Source organism: Peromyscus leucopus, chromosome 16_21 (genome assembly GCF_004664715.2).
Source record: "Peromyscus leucopus breed LL Stock chromosome 16_21, UCI_PerLeu_2.1, whole genome shotgun sequence".
Classification (NCBI taxonomy): domain Eukaryota; kingdom Metazoa; phylum Chordata; class Mammalia; order Rodentia; family Cricetidae; genus Peromyscus; species Peromyscus leucopus.
The window spans coordinates 14104059-14124238 of record NC_051084.1 but is presented as its reverse complement, the minus strand read 5'-3'; the positions used below and the strand labels follow the sequence as shown (position 1 = coordinate 14124238).

General features: G+C 52.3%; 1 protein-coding gene across 1 annotated transcript in view; it reads right to left on the bottom strand.

Moving 5' to 3' along the window:
• Umodl1 (uromodulin like 1) overlaps positions 1–20180 on the bottom strand; it is a 57580-nt gene that overhangs the window by 9098 nt on the left and 28302 nt on the right. The window contains exons 8-19 of the mRNA XM_028885074.2: positions 19406–19518; positions 17734–17953; positions 17350–17487; positions 15492–16061; positions 14031–14288; positions 12577–12689; positions 9498–9711; positions 6646–6780; positions 5471–5790; positions 3593–3738; positions 2886–3122; positions 2526–2685 (exon numbers count right to left, since the gene is read on the bottom strand). Of these exons, the coding sequence (XP_028740907.2) occupies positions 2526–2685; positions 2886–3122; positions 3593–3738; positions 5471–5790; positions 6646–6780; positions 9498–9711; positions 12577–12689; positions 14031–14288; positions 15492–16061; positions 17350–17487; positions 17734–17953; positions 19406–19518 (2624 nt within the window). The remainder of the gene's footprint in view (positions 1–2525; positions 2686–2885; positions 3123–3592; positions 3739–5470; positions 5791–6645; positions 6781–9497; positions 9712–12576; positions 12690–14030; positions 14289–15491; positions 16062–17349; positions 17488–17733; positions 17954–19405; positions 19519–20180) is intronic.

Sequence of the window (20180 nt, the reverse complement as noted above, 5' to 3'; positions counted from 1 at the left end):
GCTGTGATGAAATGCCATGACCAAAAGCAACTTGGGGAGGAAAGAGTGTGTTTGGCTTACATGTCCAGAGTCACAATCCACTGAGGGAGGCCAAAGCAGGAACTCACACAGGGCAGGAACCTGGAGGCAGGAGCTGATGCAGAAGCCACGGAGGGGTGCTGCTTACTGGCTTGCTCCCCATGGCTTGCTCAGCCTGTTTTCTTATAGAACCCAGGACCATCAGCCCGGGGATGGCACCTCCCACAATAGGCTGGGCCCTACCAGCTTGTCCATAACCTGATTCCAGAAAGGCATTTTCTCAACTGAAGCTCCCTCCTCTCAAATTACTAGCTGGTGTCAAGTTTACGCAAAACTAGCCAGTTGACCTTGTTTGGAAAAATGATCGGGTTGAGATGAACTCTAACCCTGGAGGTGAGGTCTGAAATGAAGAGGGATGTGGACACACAGACGGACTTGAGGGAAAGAACTTCTCTAAGTCAGGAAATGGCGAGGCCACTCTTCTTAGTCGGGCAAGGCCACGGCAGAGTCTTCCGCGCCACTCGGAACCCAGCCTGTCAACACCTGTCTCACATTTTAATGGCTCAGTCATACCTTGTCTTACAGCCTTGGGAACTAATGGAAAGCCCATGATAAAGGAACTCGGGGTGGGGGTGGAGGTGGGGATCAGGCTGCAAAGACCTGAGAAGCAGCAGCCCCTGCAGAGAGAACGTTGCTAGAACTGCTAGCCCTGCTTCTGCGAACTCTATGACTCCAGGTGTATATTGGAGGATGCCCCTCAGGGTGTGTCATGGGGAGTCAACTATGCCCGCAGGAAGACCTACTATGTGAGAAAGTGGAATGACTCACTGTGTCTCTTATCCACACCCTGCTAACGGCCAAAGGCTTGTCACTTGGAAAAATTCCAGCGTCTCTGTCACCCTCAGAGAGGGGTACAGTATCCAGCATGTCTCCCAAAGGAGGAACACACATAGTCTGGGTAAACGACAATGCCAATTACTGATAAGCTCTGTGTCAGGGCTGAGCACAGGAAAGAAGCAGCTGCTGGAGATGTTGACGGCTGGTGATGTTCTATTCACAGGGCTAATGCGGCATTAATGTGATGTTTTACACCTCAGGAAAAGGGGAATGCGCACAGCTGATCGGGGGTGGGGTGGGTAACATGACTGGTTAGTTTTGTTGTCAACACCAGGGAGAGAGACCCTCAGCTGAAGCTTGCCTTGATTGGATTGGCCTGGGGGCACATCCGTGGGACAGTTTCTTCATTGCGATTGGATGTAGGAAGACCCGGCCCACTGTGGGCGGTGCAGTTCCTAGGTCTGAGCCAGCCAGGGGGAGCTGGCCGGTAAGGAGCATCCACCATCCTTCTTTTTTGTTTCCCTGAGGCAGGGTTTTTCTGTGTAGCTTTGGAGCCTGTCCTGCATCTTGCTCTGTAGACCAGGCTGGCCTCGAACTCACAGAGATCCCTGCCTCTGCCTCCCGAATGCTGGGATTAAAGGCGTGCGCCACCACAGCCTGGCTTCGCCATCCTTCTTGTTTCAAGCTCTTGACTTGGCTTCTCTTGATGATAGGCTTTAACCTATAAGCTAAAATAAATCTTTTCTTCACCAAGTGGCTGTAGGTCATGGATTGTATCACAGCAATAGAAAGCAAACCAGAAAACTCAGGTGTAGCCCCAAGAGGCCTGAAGGGAAGAAGAAGGGGACAAGAGAGGGTAATGGTGAATGTGGTGTATGTGTGTGTGCATATCTGTTGTGTATGTACATATGTGAGTGTGTGGTGTATGTAAATATGTATGTAGGTGTGTATATGTAAAAATGTGTGTATGTGTGTGTTGTATGTCTATGTATGTGTGTATGTATATGTATGTGTGTGTGGTATGTCTGAGTGTGTTGTATGGTATGTGTATATGCGCATGTTTGTGTGTATATAGGTATATGTATATATGTGTGTGGGGTGTATGTGTGTATATGTGGTATGTATGTATGTGTATATGTATGCATGTATGTGTATATATATGTGTGTGTGTGGTATGTGTATGTGTGCATGTCTGTGTGTATATAGGTATATGTATATATGTGTGTGTGGTATATGTGTGTGTGTGTGGTATGTGTGTATGTGTATATGAATGCATGTATGTGTGTGTGTATATATGTGTGTGTGTGTGTGTGTGTGTGTGGTGTATGTGTAGTATGTGTGTATGTGTGATGCAAGCAGAAAGCTGGACCATGGCAGGAGGAAGGTGAGATGGGAGTAAATAAGAACAAAGTATAACTATATATACATATGAAAATGTCACAATGAAACTCAGTTCTAACCAAACAATTAACAACAAACCCTCAGGAAGAACATGTTTAGCCTGAATCAACACACCCCACGTGTGCTACTCCCTGTCCTGCACTCTCCCGCCAAGCTGCATGCTTCTGAGCACTGTCCCCATGTCCTCATGGGTAAGCAACACCTCTACCAAGCAGGAAAGTGCACCCCCCACTCCTGCCCCCCGGAAGCAGAGAAGGAGCCACGCTTACTATCCTGCACGTGTTCCTGGAGTTCTCCATGCACACTCGCAGCTTGCAGTGCAGGTAGACGATGGAATTGTTGACGAAGGAGAAGATTCTCAGCTTGAACTGGGCCTTGCTGGAGTTGCCGTTCTGGATCACACTGGTGTAGGTGTTGGGAACAGGGCAGCTGAGGGAGGGAAATGTGGCTCCTTAAGTCAGCTGCTCCCCAGGCATGATTCTTGTGAAGATCTGCCCCTCACGGGTATCCCACAACCTCCATGGAAGTCTCAGGAGCTCATCTCGCCCCAAACCCAGACCACATCAGCATTTGCCTGGAAATTCCAAGTAGGCAACAGGGCTGGGAGAGGCGATGTGGCCTCTCTCTACCTGTTGTTGATGAAGCCGAAGGTGATGGGGTCCCTGGCGTTGCTGGACGGCGTGGCCCAGCACTCGGTCAGCACCACCTTAAGGCTGCTCTTCTGCCTGTGGAGCCCCACTTCGATTTTGATCTCATCACTGGCGGACACGCTATAATTCTGAGGTATGGGAGAATCCCCGATGAACAGCTGCATTTCAGTGATGAAGCTTCCGGTGCCGTGGAGGTCTTCGAAGATGGTGTAGACCCTGTTGGGGTGGGAGGCTAGGTGAAGCTTGCTTTATGCAGTCTTTTCTTCTAGTTCCTCCCCCACAAAAAGGGATTCTGGGGAGGCTCAGAAGCCAAGGAGGAGCCCAGGTAAAGAGAGGTGATGCACGCAGAGCTGGCTGCAAGCAAAAAGCCTGACTCCTCTCTGTGTGGGCGGTTGCCCTGAAGAGAGGGTGGCCATGGTGGAGGCTGTGGTCTGAGGAGCTGGAGGCTGCTCCCTAGAGGCTCTTCCTCCTAGCTGATGAGCCAAAGGGAAGGTATTTGGCCCTCTCTAGTTAATCCTATGAAGGACTGGGGCAGAAATGGGGGAAGCCGGCAGTTAGCACAAGTCCCGTCCACTTGTGTGGGCAGACTCAAGAAAGCCCTCGAAGGATGGACACCCTAGAGAGCCTTCAAGCAAAGGTGTTAGAAGGACCCAAGCTGTATGGAGGTGAGGCAGCCTCCCACTCACCCCCACTGCGGGGTGTAGCCTGAGGAAGTCAGAAGGTCATTTCGGAAGGCGCAGTGAATGGGACTGAGGATCTGCAGGTGGTGGATGACGCCCTCCGGGGACAGGTCGTTCTTCAGTGTGGTGGTCACCACTGTGCTGGTCATGTTCTGTGCATAAACAGATGGGGTGTAAGTGATCTCCTGAGCCTCAGTGTGCCCCAGCCCCAACTGCAGCTATATTCCAGGTACTGGAAGGTTATCCCGAGTGAAGATCCCGACAAGTGTCCCCTGATGTCACCCAGAGATTTTTCATGTCAGGCATGGGTTCCTACCTCAAGAACCCATCCTACTCACCAAAAAGGCCAGCCTACCGACCATGTATGTGCCATCGTATGTGCGCAGCTGTGTCTTTGACTCAAGCTGTATCTTACTTATCACATCATACCAAGTCTAATTAATGGCGTGGCGTCTCTCAGCATTCCCCCAACCCAGCCGGACTGAAAACAGAGGCAACGCTAACCCTCAGTCTGCAGGCCCCTGCGTCCTGTCCCTGCGAAGAGGTGCTGACACACTGGGAACAGCCTGGCATGCAGAGGACACTTGAGAGCACGTGGTATGGCTACTGGTCTCACTGTTGGTGTCCTAGTGGATGCTCTTCGGACACAGCAGTTTGTGAGGAGCTGCAGGGGGGGGGGGGTTGGGCCCCTGATGGTGGCTGCTCATCTGTGGGCAACTGGGATGCTTTAGAAAGTGGAGCCCTGCTGTGGATATTGCTCTGTATAAATAAACACTGATTGGCCAGTAGGCAGACAGGAAGTATAGGCGGGACTAACAGAGAAGAGAATTGAGGGAATAGGAAGGCAGAGGGACACACTGCCTACAGCTGCCGCCAGGACAAGGAAGATGTAAGGTACCAGTAAGCCACAAGCCATGTGGCAAAGTATAGATTAAAAGAAATGGGCTGAATATAAGAGTAAGAGCTAGACAATGATAGGCCCGAGCCAATGGCCAAGCAGTTTAAATAATGTAAGAGTCTGTGTGTTTATTTTATAAGTGGGCTCCAGGACTGGCAGGACTTGGCGGGAGCTGGAGAGAAATTCTCCAGCTACAGAGCCCAGATGGAGTAAGTTAGGGCACTGGGGGGCCCTGGAGGGAACACTTGGATCTCAGCTCATGCTGGTGCACTCCCCCTCTCTCCCTCCCTTCCTCTTCTTTCTCTCTCTTCTCCCATCACCCTCCTCCTCCCCTCTCCCCCTCATCTCTTTCCCTCCTCCTATCTTGCTCTCTTCTCTCCCTCTCTCCCCCATTTCCGGCCACCATGAGGTATACAGCTCTGCTCTGTCATGCTGTCCCGCCCAGAGCAATGGAGCCGACCAACCCAAACGTGGGCTGAAAGCTCTGAGTGTCAGCCAAAGCAAACCTTCCCCTCCCGTAAGCTGACTTAGCTCACCGTGACAGAAATATGACTAACACATATGTATACTCATACATATGTATGAGGAAAGGGAACATACATGTGTACACAGGTGTATTCACATATGCATAAACATGCACATTCATGCACACACATGTTCCCACATGACTTCTTGGATTTCTCCTTTTTCCTACCTTCCCCTCCCATCTTGCCTGGGTGCAGAGCACTCTTTAAATCCTGACTCCAGCCAACCCCAGGCCCTTTGCACCAGAAGAATTCTGCAATGTGAGGCTTGCATCTCCTTCAGGATTCCAGTGTACCGACTGTGACAGTGTGGGCCTGGCTGACTTCCTCTTTTGGGTTCTCTCACTTAGAAGTCAGAGGCCCAGGAGTGAAGACCCTGCTGGCCCGCCTGCCTGCCCTACCAGGTGCAAACCCTCCCCACACTGAGGTCCCTCCAGGTGGCTCACAGCCACATGCACTTACGCTCTTTACGAGGGTCCCGCACTCGCCCCAGCCAGCCACCAGGAACACGTGTGTGCTGTTGCTCTTGCTCACGTTGCAGGAGGGCTCTCCCAGGTACAGCGAGGCCTCGGGTATGGCCTCCTGCTGCAGAAAGCGCTTCTGGATGGCGATGACCACCATCTCAATCTCACAGGATACGCCAACTGCGTCTGTCAGGTTCAGCCGCGGGGGCTGGCCCTGGGCCACGGAGCTGGAACCTGGCACAGGGGCATCTCTAGTTCCTGCTGGGGTAGGGGGCCACTCTGGGCCTGGGGTCCGGACTATGTTGCTAGAAGAGTCCCCTGCAGTTTCCAAGGAAACAAAGGCTCAGGGTGAGTCTGTTAGGGGCCGGAGGGACAGGGCAGACCTCTGAGTCCCCACGCTGTGCTCTAAAGCAGCCCTACCCAGGAGCTGCCTGCTCCAGCCACAGTGTCCAGGCTACTAGGCTTCCATTGGTCCTCAAGTACCATGGATGTGCTAAGCATGAATGGATAAGTAACCTATCCCCAAGGCTCTGAGGTTTATCTCCAAATAGAATCCTAAATTGTCTCTCAGGAGCCCGTACCCCTTGCTCCTGCCTTGCCTTCCTTCTTGCCCCAAAGCTCACACCTTTGCAATGTCCAGGGATCTCTGCAAAGATCGTCCACGTAAATGTCACCCACATCCCCGGCCAGATGCTTCCCTCTGCCACCCACTTCTGCAGGCTCCCACGTTTTAGCCAGTCTCTATTGCATGATTGGGCCCACACTGCTAAGTGTTGACTTCGTTGGCCCTGATGACCAACTCCAACATAACTTGACCTCCTCTGAATTCTATTTCTCCCACACAGAGTAGGGCCTCTGCCCCAGACACTCTTCACTCACACAAGTGGCTGTCTCCCTCCACTGGACATATATGAAAGAAGAGGGAGAGCCAGACATACACATATACCTTCCATGCACATGCGCATGTGCACATACACACACACACAGAGACAGAGAGAGACAGAGAGACAGAGAGAGACAGAGAGACAGAGAGAGACAGAGAGACAGAGAGAGACAAAGAAAACTTGCCCAGGTCATAAACAATGTGCTGACTTCATTTGGACAAAAGCCCCCTTTACTTAGGAATGAGTTTCCTTAAAAAAGAAACATGCCAGAAAAGGCTGTAAGACTTACCATCACAGGATCTTCCAGAATATTCCACACGTGAGTCAGGTCCTCCCCCATCACAGCTACACGTGAAAGACCCGAAGGTGTTTCTGCACGTCCCAGGCTCACAGTCATCCTCTCTCATTTCACACTCATTGTAATCTGAAAAGCATGGACAGGAGTCATGGCCAGCTTGCAAGTGGTTCTGGGGTGGACAGTGCCACCAGCTGCCTGCACAGTCCTTCCAGGGCAGGGCACCCCAGGAGGTGGGCGGAGACATCCAGAGAGCAGGCCCCAAGCTCAGGACAGTCCAGGAGACCCCTCAGGGTGGGAATGGGAGCCAGGGCTAATCTGGACGAATACAACCCTGTGAGACAGGAAGGGGTTCCTGCAGAGCTTCAGCCCCTCCCATCCACCACTGCAGTCAGGAGATGCACAGAACTGGAGACCCAAGTAGCAAAGCACTAAACCCAGCAGGTACCCCCACCCTGCCCCACCCCTTTCGTCTTTCTGCCCATTCGGTCTGCCAGCCCTGCAGAACGGGGGTATGAACCAAAATGCAGAGCAAAGAGCACAGAGCGCGGGCTGCAGAGTCACAGGCTTCCTTCTGGTCTTTCCAAAGCAGACTCCAAGCTGTGGCTCCAAGGTAGCACACCTACCTAGTATGCACACACACACACACACACACACACACACACACACACACACACACACACACACACGTCCCACATACACACGTCCCACGCACTTACATACACACTTGTACTTGCTCGGCGCATAACACAAGCACGTATGCACACTCACACATGACACCCTGTTGTAACTCAGCATATGACTTTTCAGAATCTTCCGTCTCAGCAAACCCCATTCATAGGTGACAACAGCCCACGGTGTGGACGGAACTCGGCCTGCTTCTTACTATTGGTTATTTCCAATGACTTGGCCTTTGAAGGCGCTCTGATGACGGCTGTCTTTGCATTAACTATGGTCTGAACTGAGTGGTCCCAGCACCCAGGACAAAGTCCCAGAATCAATGCCAAGCCAATGAGGAAGAGATGCTGTGGACTGCTGACACTCATCACTGCCTTGGTTTCCAAAAAGGGAGAGAAAATGCTACCCCACCAGCCCGCTCTGCAGACTCCAAAGCAGCTGCTCACCGTGCCTTGTGAGGGCCCATGCTGAGAATCTGGCAGTTGCTTCATTTCTAACTTAGTTTTTATTTGTAGTACCTTTTACCTTTTGCAATTTCATGGACAAAGGGAGCCATGTCCTTGGTGATTGTGTGTCAATGACTTACACTTCTTTGGGGTTTTGTCCTTTATCATCCTGTGCACAAGGACCTATCAGGCTTGGTATCGATCAGTCCTGTGTAAACTTGCTCTGTATTCAGGCTGCTAATTCTTCACTAGTTTGTTAGTTTTCTTTCTTTTTTTTAATTTTTTTTTTTTTTTTTTTTTTTTTTTGGTTTTTCGAGACAGGGTTTCTCTGCGTAGCTTTGCGCCTTTCCTGGAGCTCACTTGGTAGCCCAGGCTGGCCTCGAACTCACAGAGATCCGCCTGGCTCTGCCTCCTGAGTGCTGGGATTAAAGGCGTGCGCCACCACAGCTCGGCTTTTTTTTTAGTTTTTCGAGACAGGGTTTCTCTGTGTAGCTTTGCATCTTTCCTGGAACTCGCTTTGGAGACCAGGCTGGCCTCGAACTCACAGAGATCCACCTGCCTCTGCCTCCCGAGTTCTGGGATTAAAGGCGTGCGCCACCACCGCCTGGCTCTGTTAGAAGTTTTCTTTTGTCATTTCTACAAGAGTGACTGTGTTCTGCTTGACAGGAGGGTTGATCTTTTTAGGCAATTCAAGTATCACAGTCCTTTCCTCTGAAAACCTGACTTTGCTTAGGGAATACTTCTTGCTCTTCAAATTAAAAAAAAAAAAGACATTCAGTTTTTAAAGTCTTCATTAAAAACAAAACAAAGCATAAAACCATCTAGGGCCAGCCAGGCATGGCGGCCCACACTTTTAACCCCAGCACTTTGGAGTCAGAGGCAGGGGGATCTCTGTGAATGTGAGGCCAGCCTGGTCTACACAGTGAGTTCCAGGCCAACCAAGGCTACACAGTGAGACCCCGACTAAACAAAATAAACTAATGATCTATGAGCCATGTGTCATTTATCTTCAACTCGGAGGAGGGAAGAGTCTAAATTGCCTTTCCCATCCCTGCCTTCTTCCCTGGTACTTTTGCTAAGATCTCCATGGAAACTTCCTGGACAGTCGGGCTCCTCAGAAGGACCCATTTGTTCTCAGCCCATCAAAGCATAGGAGACAGGGGAGGGGTATCTCAGACTTTTGAAGGTTCAACGCTTCCTTTTTTTTTTTTTTTTCCCCGTTTTTCGAGACAGGGTTTCTCTGTGTAGCTTTGTGTCTTTCCTGGAACTCGCTCTGTAGACCAGGCTGGCCTTGAACTCACAGAGATCTGCCTGGCTCTGCCTCCCAAGTGCTGGGATTAAAGGCGTGCACCACCACCGCCCGGCCAACCCTTCCATTTTTAACAATAACCATGGCAGCCATAAGAATGACAAGGAAGCCGGACAGCACTCGGGAGGCAGAGCCAGGCAGATCCCCGTGAGTTTGAGGCCAGCCTGGACTACAGAGTGAGTTCCAGGATAGGCTTCAAAGCTACACAGAGAAACTCTGTCTCAAAAAAAAAAAAAAAATGAGAGAGAGAGAGAGAGAGAGAGAATGATAAGGAAGCCCCCATTCACTTCATGCTTCAGACAGCTCCTAGGAAGCCCCACAAGAAGGCCCGGAACACATCTTCACAGCTCACTTGGTGCTGCCCTCGTTTCCAGAACTGCGGCAGACCAGGGTCGAGCCCAGCCCCTGCATACCTTGTAGAAAGGTTTTCCCTTTGACCACCTCCAGCACCGATGTATTCTGTAGGGCTGTGAGGAAGGTGGCAGACACCTCCCTGACATCCAGGTCTGCCGTTATTAGCAAATTAAACTCCACCACGACGCTGCCATTGGTGATGTTGATGATGTCCACGCGGATCTCGCCCGTGTCCATGTGCTGACGCAGCGTGGCCGGCAAGGAGTCCCGCACCTTCGAGAAACAGGCTGCGTGAGAAGAGCTGCCCGCTGAGGCCACAGGCCGTTTGTCCTGGTACTCTGCCTGGCAGCAGGAGAGGCTTGTGGCGAGAAGGTCCAGGCCCCAGGCCAGTTCTTGGACCCTTGAAGCCCAGGCCAAACGCCTGCAGGTGTTGATGATGTCCGGAGGCGCGCTCTCCCCCCACATGCAGTAGACAGCTGCAGAGAGCTGTCTTTGGGTTGAGTAGGGGGAGATGCTAGCAGAACCCTACCTGCACAGGCCTGCAACAGGAAAGCTCACGATGGCAACTAAAGGTTGCTCTTAGCTCAGGGGTGGGGGCAGCGGGGGTTGAGTGAGTGGAGAGCAAGACCACCTACTCCGTTTGTTTTTCTAGAATGTTCCTTTGGCGCTAATGCTTCTGAACATTTCCCCTCTCTTCCTCCTCCCCACCTCTTCACAGACCCCTTCTGGATGAGCTGCTCCAGCAGCCCTAACAGGACACACAGGTCCCACCTCTGAAGGGCTTTCTCTGGTCCTCTAACCTTAAGAGCAGAGTCACACGTCACGGGCTGCATCATTCTAATCCAGCCCAACAGAGTTCAAGACACATGCTCTTATAATGAGCCTCAGTGGTCTACGTGATTCAAATTACTCCTGGAAAGGGCATCTCCACGGACTGTCAGAGAAACCCATGGGGGCTGGTACCCCAAGGCATGAGCTCCTGACCCCACTTCCCCTCCTCTATGTCACCCAAGGCAGAGAGATCCATTATCCCCCCCATCACAGGCTGAGTACCACCAACCCCACCCCAGCTGCCTTTGGGGGGCTCAGCCAGACAGCTGCTGTGCTTATCTTAGAGACTCCTGCTTCTCACCCCCACCCCACCCCAGATCTGCCGCAGCATTGGGGTAATGTCGCCATTTCAAAGTGGTCTCCAGGCAAAGCCCCAGAACCTACTAGGAAATGATGAACCATTAGCCTACCACCTCCAAAGCTGGTCTTGGTATCCTGCCTGTGTGTATGGCTACACAATTATTTTCTATCCCGGGACAAGAGACAAATAAAGCAACTATGTCCAAAAATGGGCCAAGGAGGAAATGGCTTTAAAAAGAAAGACTGATCTAGAAACTTGGGGTGGAGCTGCTGTAGCTGACCACCAGAGTGAGGAAGGGGCTCAAGATCTGTTGCCTGATGTTACCTAAAACCACCATTTGCTAAAGATGGGTGATGCACCACATAAGTCACACCACTAGGGACTCTTGGGTCCAGGCACTGGAAGAGTTGGGAATTCACGAATATGGAAGGCAGGGCTTCAGATCCCGTGGGGCTAGACTGGAGCAGTTCCTGAGCCTGCATGGTCCACTCTATTGGAGAGTCGTGCCCATTGGCTCTGGACATACCCGCGTGTTATCACAACCAACACTAGGTGGCACTGTCCAACACGCCCTTAAAACTCCAACTCCCTGACTATGGAAAAGCTAGAAGGAGGTTGACATTTCCACCAGGTAAACAAGATCGCGAGATTATGGTAAGTGCATTTTCTATAGTAATATAGTGCATCCTCTAAAGTAGTGTAAACTAGGGCTGGGTCTGCAGCTCAGCAGGTAGAGTGTTGCCTAGCATACACGAAGCCCTGGGTTCCATCCTCAATACCACATAAACCAGGCCTGGTGGTGCACACCCGTATCCCAGCACTCAGGAGGTAGAAGCAGGAGGACCAGGAGTTCACGGTTACCCTTGGCTACATAGAGAGTTTGAGGTCAACCTGGGATACATGAGACTCTGTCTGAGTAATAATAATTATTACCATAGCACCAAAACATGCTGAGATCGCTACCCATACTACTACGCCATAACAATTTACTGTCCCAAAGAGAGCTGGAGGGAAGGCAGGGGAGAAACGCACGTGATCAGAGCAGCTTTGTTCTGGGCAGAGAGCAGAAGGACCATGGCTCTCCAACACTGAGTGGATGGATAAAGGGAAGGGATGATGGAGCAGAATCCACCCATCAAAGAAATGGGGTGCAGACGCACATGGCGATGTCGGAGGAACCTGGAGCACATTAACTAAGTGACAGAAACAACATGCTACTTAATCTTGTCCATGTTCACGTGCATCCAGTTGACAGGTCCAAGGAAGCAGAGTAGCGGCCCAGGGGCTGGGGGAGGGGCAGGGGGAGAATGGGTACAGGGTTTCCACACTGAGGTAACTAAACATTCTGGAATTAGATGGTGGTGGTAGCTGCAGATTTTTCACAAACAGTATAAATCACTGGTTTTTACACTTAAATTTTTTCATGGTATTTGAAATGGAGCTCCAATTTTAAATATTCATTTGTGTGTGTGTGTATGTGTGTGGTTGTGTGTGTGTGTGTGTGTATGTGTATGTGTGTGGTTGTGTGTATGTGTGCATGCATGTGTTCAGTGCACACATATTGCAGGCTGGCCTTGAGCTCTCTCTGTAGCCCATACAGGCCTTGAACTTACAACACACAACACACACACACACACACACACACACACACACACACACACCACTGCCTCAGCTTCCTGAGTTGCCAGGGTTATAGGCCTGTACCACCAAAGCCCCGCTTAAACACTTTGATAAATACAGATGGAGCCTTCTGCTCCACGGGGAGCCTGAAGCAAGGTGCATGGGGAAGGGATGACTTCCGCCTCCAGGTAGGGCCTCTACCACACAGTTCAGGACGCTCAAACCTGCTGGAGTTGGGCTCAGCTTCCTCCGGAAACAGGGAGTCCACAAAACCCAGGAATCTTATTCCTAGTTGGAAGCACCTAGCATTCCCACCCCGCCCCCCCATCCCACCTCCTTCCTTTTTTTCCCCAGGAAGGGAAGTAGGACTGACCGTCCCCACTCACCGTCCTGAAGAATAACTGTACGAAGTCTCGGTGCTCTCTGCTGCTGGCATTTCGGAGGGATTCTGAGTACCGGATGTTTGCTATCCGGACTTCACCCGCAAGTTTCCGGGCTACTGCAGGATGTAGCATGCATTAGGTCACAGGCTGTCCTTTCGGTGTCCCTGTTAACTGCATGAGTATCCAGGCTGACCTGGCTCCAAAGAAGGACTAGGGACTGCTGCCCACGGACGTGGCCCACCAGGCTCCCAAGGATGTGAAGTAGCATGCAGTGGGCCTCCCTTGAGGCTTCACTGAAAGCCAGACAGCTAGCTGGCAAACCGGGACAGTTTGAGAGGGAACGGGCCCCAAGAGACAGTCAGAGCCAAGGGGTATCTGCTCAGAGCCCGTGCCTCACTGCGGGCCTTGTTCAGGCAGCTCGTTTCCCACCCTGTACACACACCTCTCTATGGTCTAAGGACAGTCCCACTTTGACCCCGCCTGTTCTCTGTGAGTCTTTGCCCTCTAAGGCTTCCAGGAACATATGGAACATGAGCATAGCCTGGACAGTCCCCAGTGACATCCGGGCTTCTAACACAGGCCCTTCCTGAACACCTGGGCCATACCTGCTTCATGTAAGGGGCCTGGAGCATCAGATGAGAGCAACAGCATTCTCTCCCTGATGACCTCAAGCCCACCTCCCGAGGGACTCTCACTCAGTCCTAAGACAAATCATAAAGTCATCCCACTACGCATTCCTGATGAGCCTCAAACCTCATGTCTTTGGGGGACATCACTGTCATTGTACCCAAAGGCCAGAACCATGGTCAGTGGCACATGCAACCTGATGTAGGAGGCACAGAGGCAGGACAGGAGCATAGGGAAGAGCAGACATAGGACTCATCTTGAGATACAGAGCCACACATCCATGTACAACCCCTTCCTTCCAGAGTGAGGGAAACCTTCAGGGGTCTCCCAGCTTGGCTCAGACTCAGGGATTTCCCTGCTAGGCCATCCCCACACCACCAAATTCCTTCTTCTCCTGTTGGCCATGAGCTGTTCTTATTGCACCCCAATAGGTCATCTTAGGCATCACCCAAGAAATGTACCCCCGACCTGGAAGACACAGCCCCCAGTGTGTGGGGGGCTCTCTGTGATGCAAAAGTTCCCTACAGTATCATCACACACATAAGAAGTCACGTGCTGGGAAAACTGAAGTCAGAAGTAAGGAGGAGAAAAAAAAAGGATTTTATCTGGCCATGTAACTGTGGGGAGGACTGTCTCTCATGTAATGGGGTCCCTGTGTCATTATTCAATTCTGCCACCATCCCCTCACAAGCTGAGCCAGGTGCTTCCATGCTGAGAAGGGAATGGATGCCCAGCAGGCCTCAGGCAGGCCTTCCTTGGCTCAACCTTTCGTGTGTGTCTGTTTGTCCCCTTATGTTTAATTGGTGACCCATGTTCCCAGAGATCCTTACCTGTCCGCACTCTCAGTTGTGTTCTGGAACCTTCTTTCCCACACACCTTGGCCACGATCTCTACCAGGTGCAATGCTCCGGGCTCCAGACCCGACAATGTCACATTGTTGTCCCGGGTCTCCATAGTGACGGCGGGTCCCCGAGGAGAGACCAAAGTGAGGTAGAAGGTAGGCGAGAAGCTGATGTCCACTGACCACTGCAGGGAGAAGCTGGTACTGGTCACGTTGGAGACGGTGATCTTTCCAATGGGTCCAGGAACTGGGAAGTGGGACATACATACTGACGTGAGGATCGATCCGAATACATCGAGAAACAGGAAAAGAGCTCCCCAAAGTCCAATACTTAACACTGGAGGGGAGGTGACACCAGCCAGTGACACAGATTGTCATGACCCCTCACAGAGACGGTGTCCCTGTGTGCAGGACCTTGTCGGGCCCTTAGCTTGGCTTCTCAGCAGAAGCCACGTGTCTTAGACAACAGAAACTGGTTCCTGGGCTAGTTGGTTCCGGAGGATGGTTGGGGGCCTACAGACCACGCCTCCTCTGCAGGTTCTGGGTGGTTCTCCACAAGAAGGTCCACCCTAACCCTACGCTGGTGTCCCAGGGCCAGCCCCTGGCATTGCCGGCTCGAGAGTCCCTTGGATAGTCCCGGACTCCTGTGGGACAATCCTGGCACATGTGAGTAGGCACAGAGGAAACCATGGAGGAGTTCAGCCTTGACAGTGGCTCGGTCTGGGCAAAGCCCACCGTGGAAGCAGCTCTGCGAGCTGACAAAAGGGGGGGGGCTGTCAGCTAGGCCTCTATGAGCCCCAGTCCATCTGCTGGTTGGAAAGGTCACTCCTTCCTGGATATGCCCCCAGGACTTGATGACAAGCTTTGTGTATGACATGGATTAGCTGGGATGGGGGGGGGGTTGCAGTAAAGCTGTGAGGGGTAGACAGCTGACGTGCACACATTTGGGCATAGAAGGCTGGAAGGACAGACTTCCAGAGTGCAGGACCGCTGGAGGTCCAGGGTGGCTCGGTCAAGGAAGAACCGAGGGTTCAACAGGGTCAGCAGGAACGTTGGGGTTCAGGAAGCTGAGATGGTGTAACGCCAGTGAGGGCTGAGGGTGCAGTGCTGAGGGATTATGGGACTGTTGGGGTATCCAACCTTCAAGGGATTGTCCAGTGCAAATGGGACACATAGTCCCTAAGTCTCCTCCCTCCCCTGACCAACTTCTGTCCCAGTTACTGAAAGCCAAGCGCTCTTAGGAGGTAAAGGGGAGAAGGCAAGGGATGGAAAGGGAGCCTTTCTCTTTCTAACTAGACCAGACACCTGCTTCAGAGGACCCCACTGTGCCCTACCTGGGTCCACATACATTCGAGGTGAGAAAGGACACTCCACGTTTCTGGCAACCCTGACATCGGGACTCACACAGGCCGGGGTTTCTGCTGGGTTCCCTGTCCCCCTGATGACTCACCACAGGCAGGGGGCTCTGGAGCCACAGGGGTTGAGGCCGATGGCAGGCCAGGGAAGGAGGAAGGTCGAGAGTCTTCATTCTGCAGCCTTGTGGAGGTCGGAGGGGGTGTCTCCCCAATGGGACTGGGGTGCCACACCACATAGCTTGTAGGTGAAGCAGTCACCGAGGGTGGGCCTGTGGTGAAGTTTTCCCGTGGCTCTCCAGTGGAATGCAGTGGGATGTTTGTGGTCTTCTGAGGGGACCCATGGGTTGGCCCTGGAGTGCTGGGAAAGGAGCTTGTCACGTTGCTGGGACCTCCATGGCTTGTTCCCAGGCTTGGGGCCGTGCTGAGCGTCTCCACACCTTGCCCTGTGCTAGTCCTCTCCTGCTTGGCTGTGCTGCTACCTTCTCTCCCAGATGGAGGCCCTGGGGTCCAAGCTTGACTTCTTGTTGGGGTGCTCCTTGGGTGCCTGGGACTTGGTGACAAGGTAAGGGTCTCTGGGCCAAAGCCTGTTGTTCCCACGCTGACAGTTGGGGCCGTGACCTTTGTTGTTACAGACAGTCCACCTCCTGTGGGGGTCACCATGTCACCTGCAAAAATGCATCCACTGTCAGATTCCAGAAAGAGCCAGCAAGGCCACCAGAGCTTTCCCTGGAGAAAGACATTGCATTGCAAAAGATCTGTCGTGTCCCCTCCCCCCACCGCCCCCGCCTTGGTGAGCCTGGAAAGATGACTTAGCAGTGAAGAACACTTGCTCCTCCTCTTCCAGGAGACACAAGTTTAGGTCCCAGATTCAATAGGCATCTCCCAATGCCCTGTATCTCCACCTCTAGGGAATCTGGCGCCCTCTTTTGGCTTCTGCAGGCAACTGCACTAATGTACACCCACCCACAGAGACCAGCATGCAGACGCATAACTAAAAGTAACCCTAAAAAAATGAAATAAAATTTTAAAAAAAGGCCAGTCATAGTAGTGTGCACTTGGGATTCCAGCTCTGGGGAAGCAGAGGCAGGAGGATATCTGAGGCTCAGTAACCAGCCAGTCTACCTTATCTGTGAGTTTCAGATCCCTGTGACAGACCCTGTAGTGGTGCACACACCTTTATGCACCTTGGTACACAAGGTGTATTGTTCCTGAGGAATGACATTCAGGGTTGACATTCAACCTCCACAAGCACATGCACTTACAGGTGTGAATGTCTTCGCCCACACACACATGCACACACACTAGAGAGGGAGAGAGAGAGACAGACAGACAGACAGACAGAGATGATAGAAGAGGCACAGGAGGAGGAGGAACACCTCTGCTCCAGCATGCTCCCAATGCAGACATGACTAATCAGACAGAGTAGCTGATGTGTGTTAGGGCAGACATCACTAATCAGACACAGCATCAGAGATCTGCAAGTAACTGCCTCCTGCTTCTTAGCTCAGCCCCCACCCCCCACCTCCTGCTAAAAGACTTGAGCGGTAGAGATGTGGTAGGGCTAGGACTCAGGACCCCCCCAGGGGGCCCTTTTCTAGCACACCTGGTTTTTACAAATCTATCCATCTTGAAGCCATCAAGAGAGGACTCCCTACTCCGGAGGACATTTCATGACTTCCTTGGAGCTGGGGTACTCTGCTTACGTGGGCTCTTTTACCCATTTATTTAAAAAAAAAAAAAAATCTACTCCAATTATATTTTACAACTGCTGTGGACAAAAGAGTCACCCCGCATTTGCTCTTAGGTATGTTTACCATCACATTAATTCCTTCTGAATAAAACAAAACAAAAACAAAAACAAAACCAGAAACATTGCTGTGGCCCTTAGCACTATGCCTGGCCGTGCTGGCCGTGCTCCCACCGCAGGCCTCAGAGCACACTGGGAATGCTCACCCTTGCAGACCCGGCCAGCCCGGGAGGGGTTGGCGTCCCTGGCTGTGAGGCACTGGCATGTGTAGGAGCCCTCCAGGTTGATGCAGCGGGCGGCTGGGTGGCAGTCGTGCTCAGAGCTGTGTGCGCACTCGTCCCAGTCTGTGGGGAGAGGAGGCAGAGTCCGTGAGAAAGGGGTCAGCCCGGTCAGGAAACAAGAGGGCAGCGGATGGGAGTCTTCCTGCCCTTCCTACAGACAACCGTTGGCCACTGGTGGGCCTCCCAAGTCTGTTCAACACGCCGTGTGAAAATTCGCTCTCTTTGGCTTGCCCTGCATCAAGGCAAAATGAATTAACACCAGGGCTAATGGAGCAGACCCCACACGTGAGCAGTTGACTGAAATCCTACCTTGCACTAGCGTCCCCTGCTGGTCAACCCGGAACACGGTGCTGACAGCCAGCCGCTGGAGTAAGGGCCTTAGCGTGGAGACCCCCACGGGAAACTCAGGATCTTGCAGGGTGACTAAAAGTGTCACCACCAGGCTCCCTGGCTGCAGGGACACGATCTGCAGCCTCAGCTTCCCTCGTCTGTACATGTCAAAAATGGCTGGGGGCAAGGACTTTTCCACCTACCCGGGAGACACACAGGAGTACAGACGGTTAGCAGACGCGCCTTCCCAGCCACGGGGCCCACCCAGCTCTCCCTGGAACAGCTAAGGGAAACACACAGCACCCACTACAACCCAGGCCCCGGGTACACGTGGACAGGCCACCCAACTGCCCTGGAAGTAAGTGTGAGGGGGACGTGTGTATGTGGGTGAAATGCAGGACTTGATTGATGGACTGACTGACTAACAAGGAGGGGCTACCAATGAACAGTTCCCATGATTCCTTGGGGCTATGTCTCTCCCCCACCTTCCTGCCAATCATCCCGTGAGCACTGGGATTAGCTTTTGGGGGAGGCCCCAAAACAAAAAACTAGCTCTCTGTATGCCTTCAAGAGCTGCTCCTGGGCACGAGACAGGAGGACCACCTCTAATTCAAGGGCCGCCTGAGATATGCACTGAGTTCTAAGCCAGCTTAGGATACAGAATGAGACCTTGTCTTTCAAAAATAAACCTAAAAATAGCGGGCATCCCTAGGGGCAGATATCAAGAGCACCCCTCTCCCCAGCAGTCTGGCCATCTTGCAAATAGAAGACCCCAGGTCCCTTTGTCCGGGACTCTTTCCAGGAAGGTTGGTATGCAGAGGAACCCGGGGACCTCAGGATGGTGGCTCTCTCCAGAACAAAAGACAGTCCTTTCTACCATCCAAGAGCGAATGAACATAACCTCCCCTTCTGGAACACAATTTAGGGTCTGAAAGATCTCGGCTCCCTAAGGCAGGGTTTGCTCTGCTTAGGCACGCCCCCTTCGTGGACACACAGGCTTTTCATGGGCATCATCCTTGGGGAAGGGGCGGGATGGGGAGCCAGCCTTATATGGCTCTCAGGACCCCCGCTGTGCCGTGACAGGCACTCTGTCCCTGACCCAGGAACCTCGTGTCTTCTGCCAGCATCTGTAATACTCTATCAAGCTAGTCTGTGATTTTTCCAAAAAAGGTAAAACCCTGGACAGCTACAGAAGTCAGCTCTCCCCCCAGCCCAGAACCTATGTTAGACAGCAGATACTGGCCCGGCTCCCAGGCTTAGTGTCAAGGTCTCCTGCCAGCCACGGGGGCCAACGAGGCTAAGATCGGTAGCAGAGCCTGCGCTCAGGAATCTACTATGAAGCCACACAGGCTAACAGCACCCCAAGGCAGAGCCTTACACAGCAAGTCCAGCCGTGCGATCAAGGTACTTATTTGAAGAAGGATTGTTATCCCATGAGGGGCTGTGGTCGGTGGATGTGACCCTCCTCGGGCTGTTACAAGACATATGACTTGGTTCAGCCACAGGGAGGAACCAGGTTGTTGATGTGTATGTGTAAGTGTGTGCATGCGTGTGCATGTGTGTGTGCGCGCACGCACGTGCTTGTGCATACATAAAGTGCATCCTTATTCTGAGGATTTGAGGGCAGGCCAATGGTCTGCCCTCCTGCTACCTCAAGAAACAACTGTTGAGAAAAGTTCCTGAATTCCTCGCTGCTGCAGTTGAGAATCTGCTCTGTCAGGTTACGGTCCATGATCCGTATGGTGACTTGGAAAACCCGGGCATCTAAGACAGAAGTGACACAAATCAGCCCAAACCCTGAGAGGGGGCGTCACACGCAGGGGCTAAGGTATACCTATGCAGTAGAATACTTGCCTGGCACGCACACAGCCCAGGCCAATCGCCAGCACCATGCACACAGAAACAGTCACAGGCTTTTCTGTCTGTGTGTTGCTAAAAGCCTCTTAATGAATTGGTACACAAAGGAAATCGAGACATCAGTTTTAGGCCGGGATGGTCAAACTGGAGAAAATGGTATAAGACACGGTGATGCTGACATCCACACTGGAGTGAAAGACTTGGTCAATATCAGATGCACTCTGTCAGCTGGGACAGGGACCCTGAGTCACCACACAGGGTCCATACTTGTAGGAACTGGGTTTCAGGTTGTACATAGAGGGTCCCAAGGCCCCTCCAGCTGACCTTTCCTGAGGTAGGGAAATGCACTGAGTACCTGGCCTGGCCAAGTCCTCATGTTCAATCACTACCCAGGCCCCCTACATTAGAGTGACTGCTGGTCCCAGTTTGCTAGAACCTTCTGGGTTTCAGCACTGAAAATCCCACCTCTTTGTACCTGGCAAACTGATTGGTCCGCTGCCATGAGGTCACCTCTCCTCTAGAGGCTGAAGAAAGCCTCAATGTGGAGACTGGGAACCTATGTCTCTTTT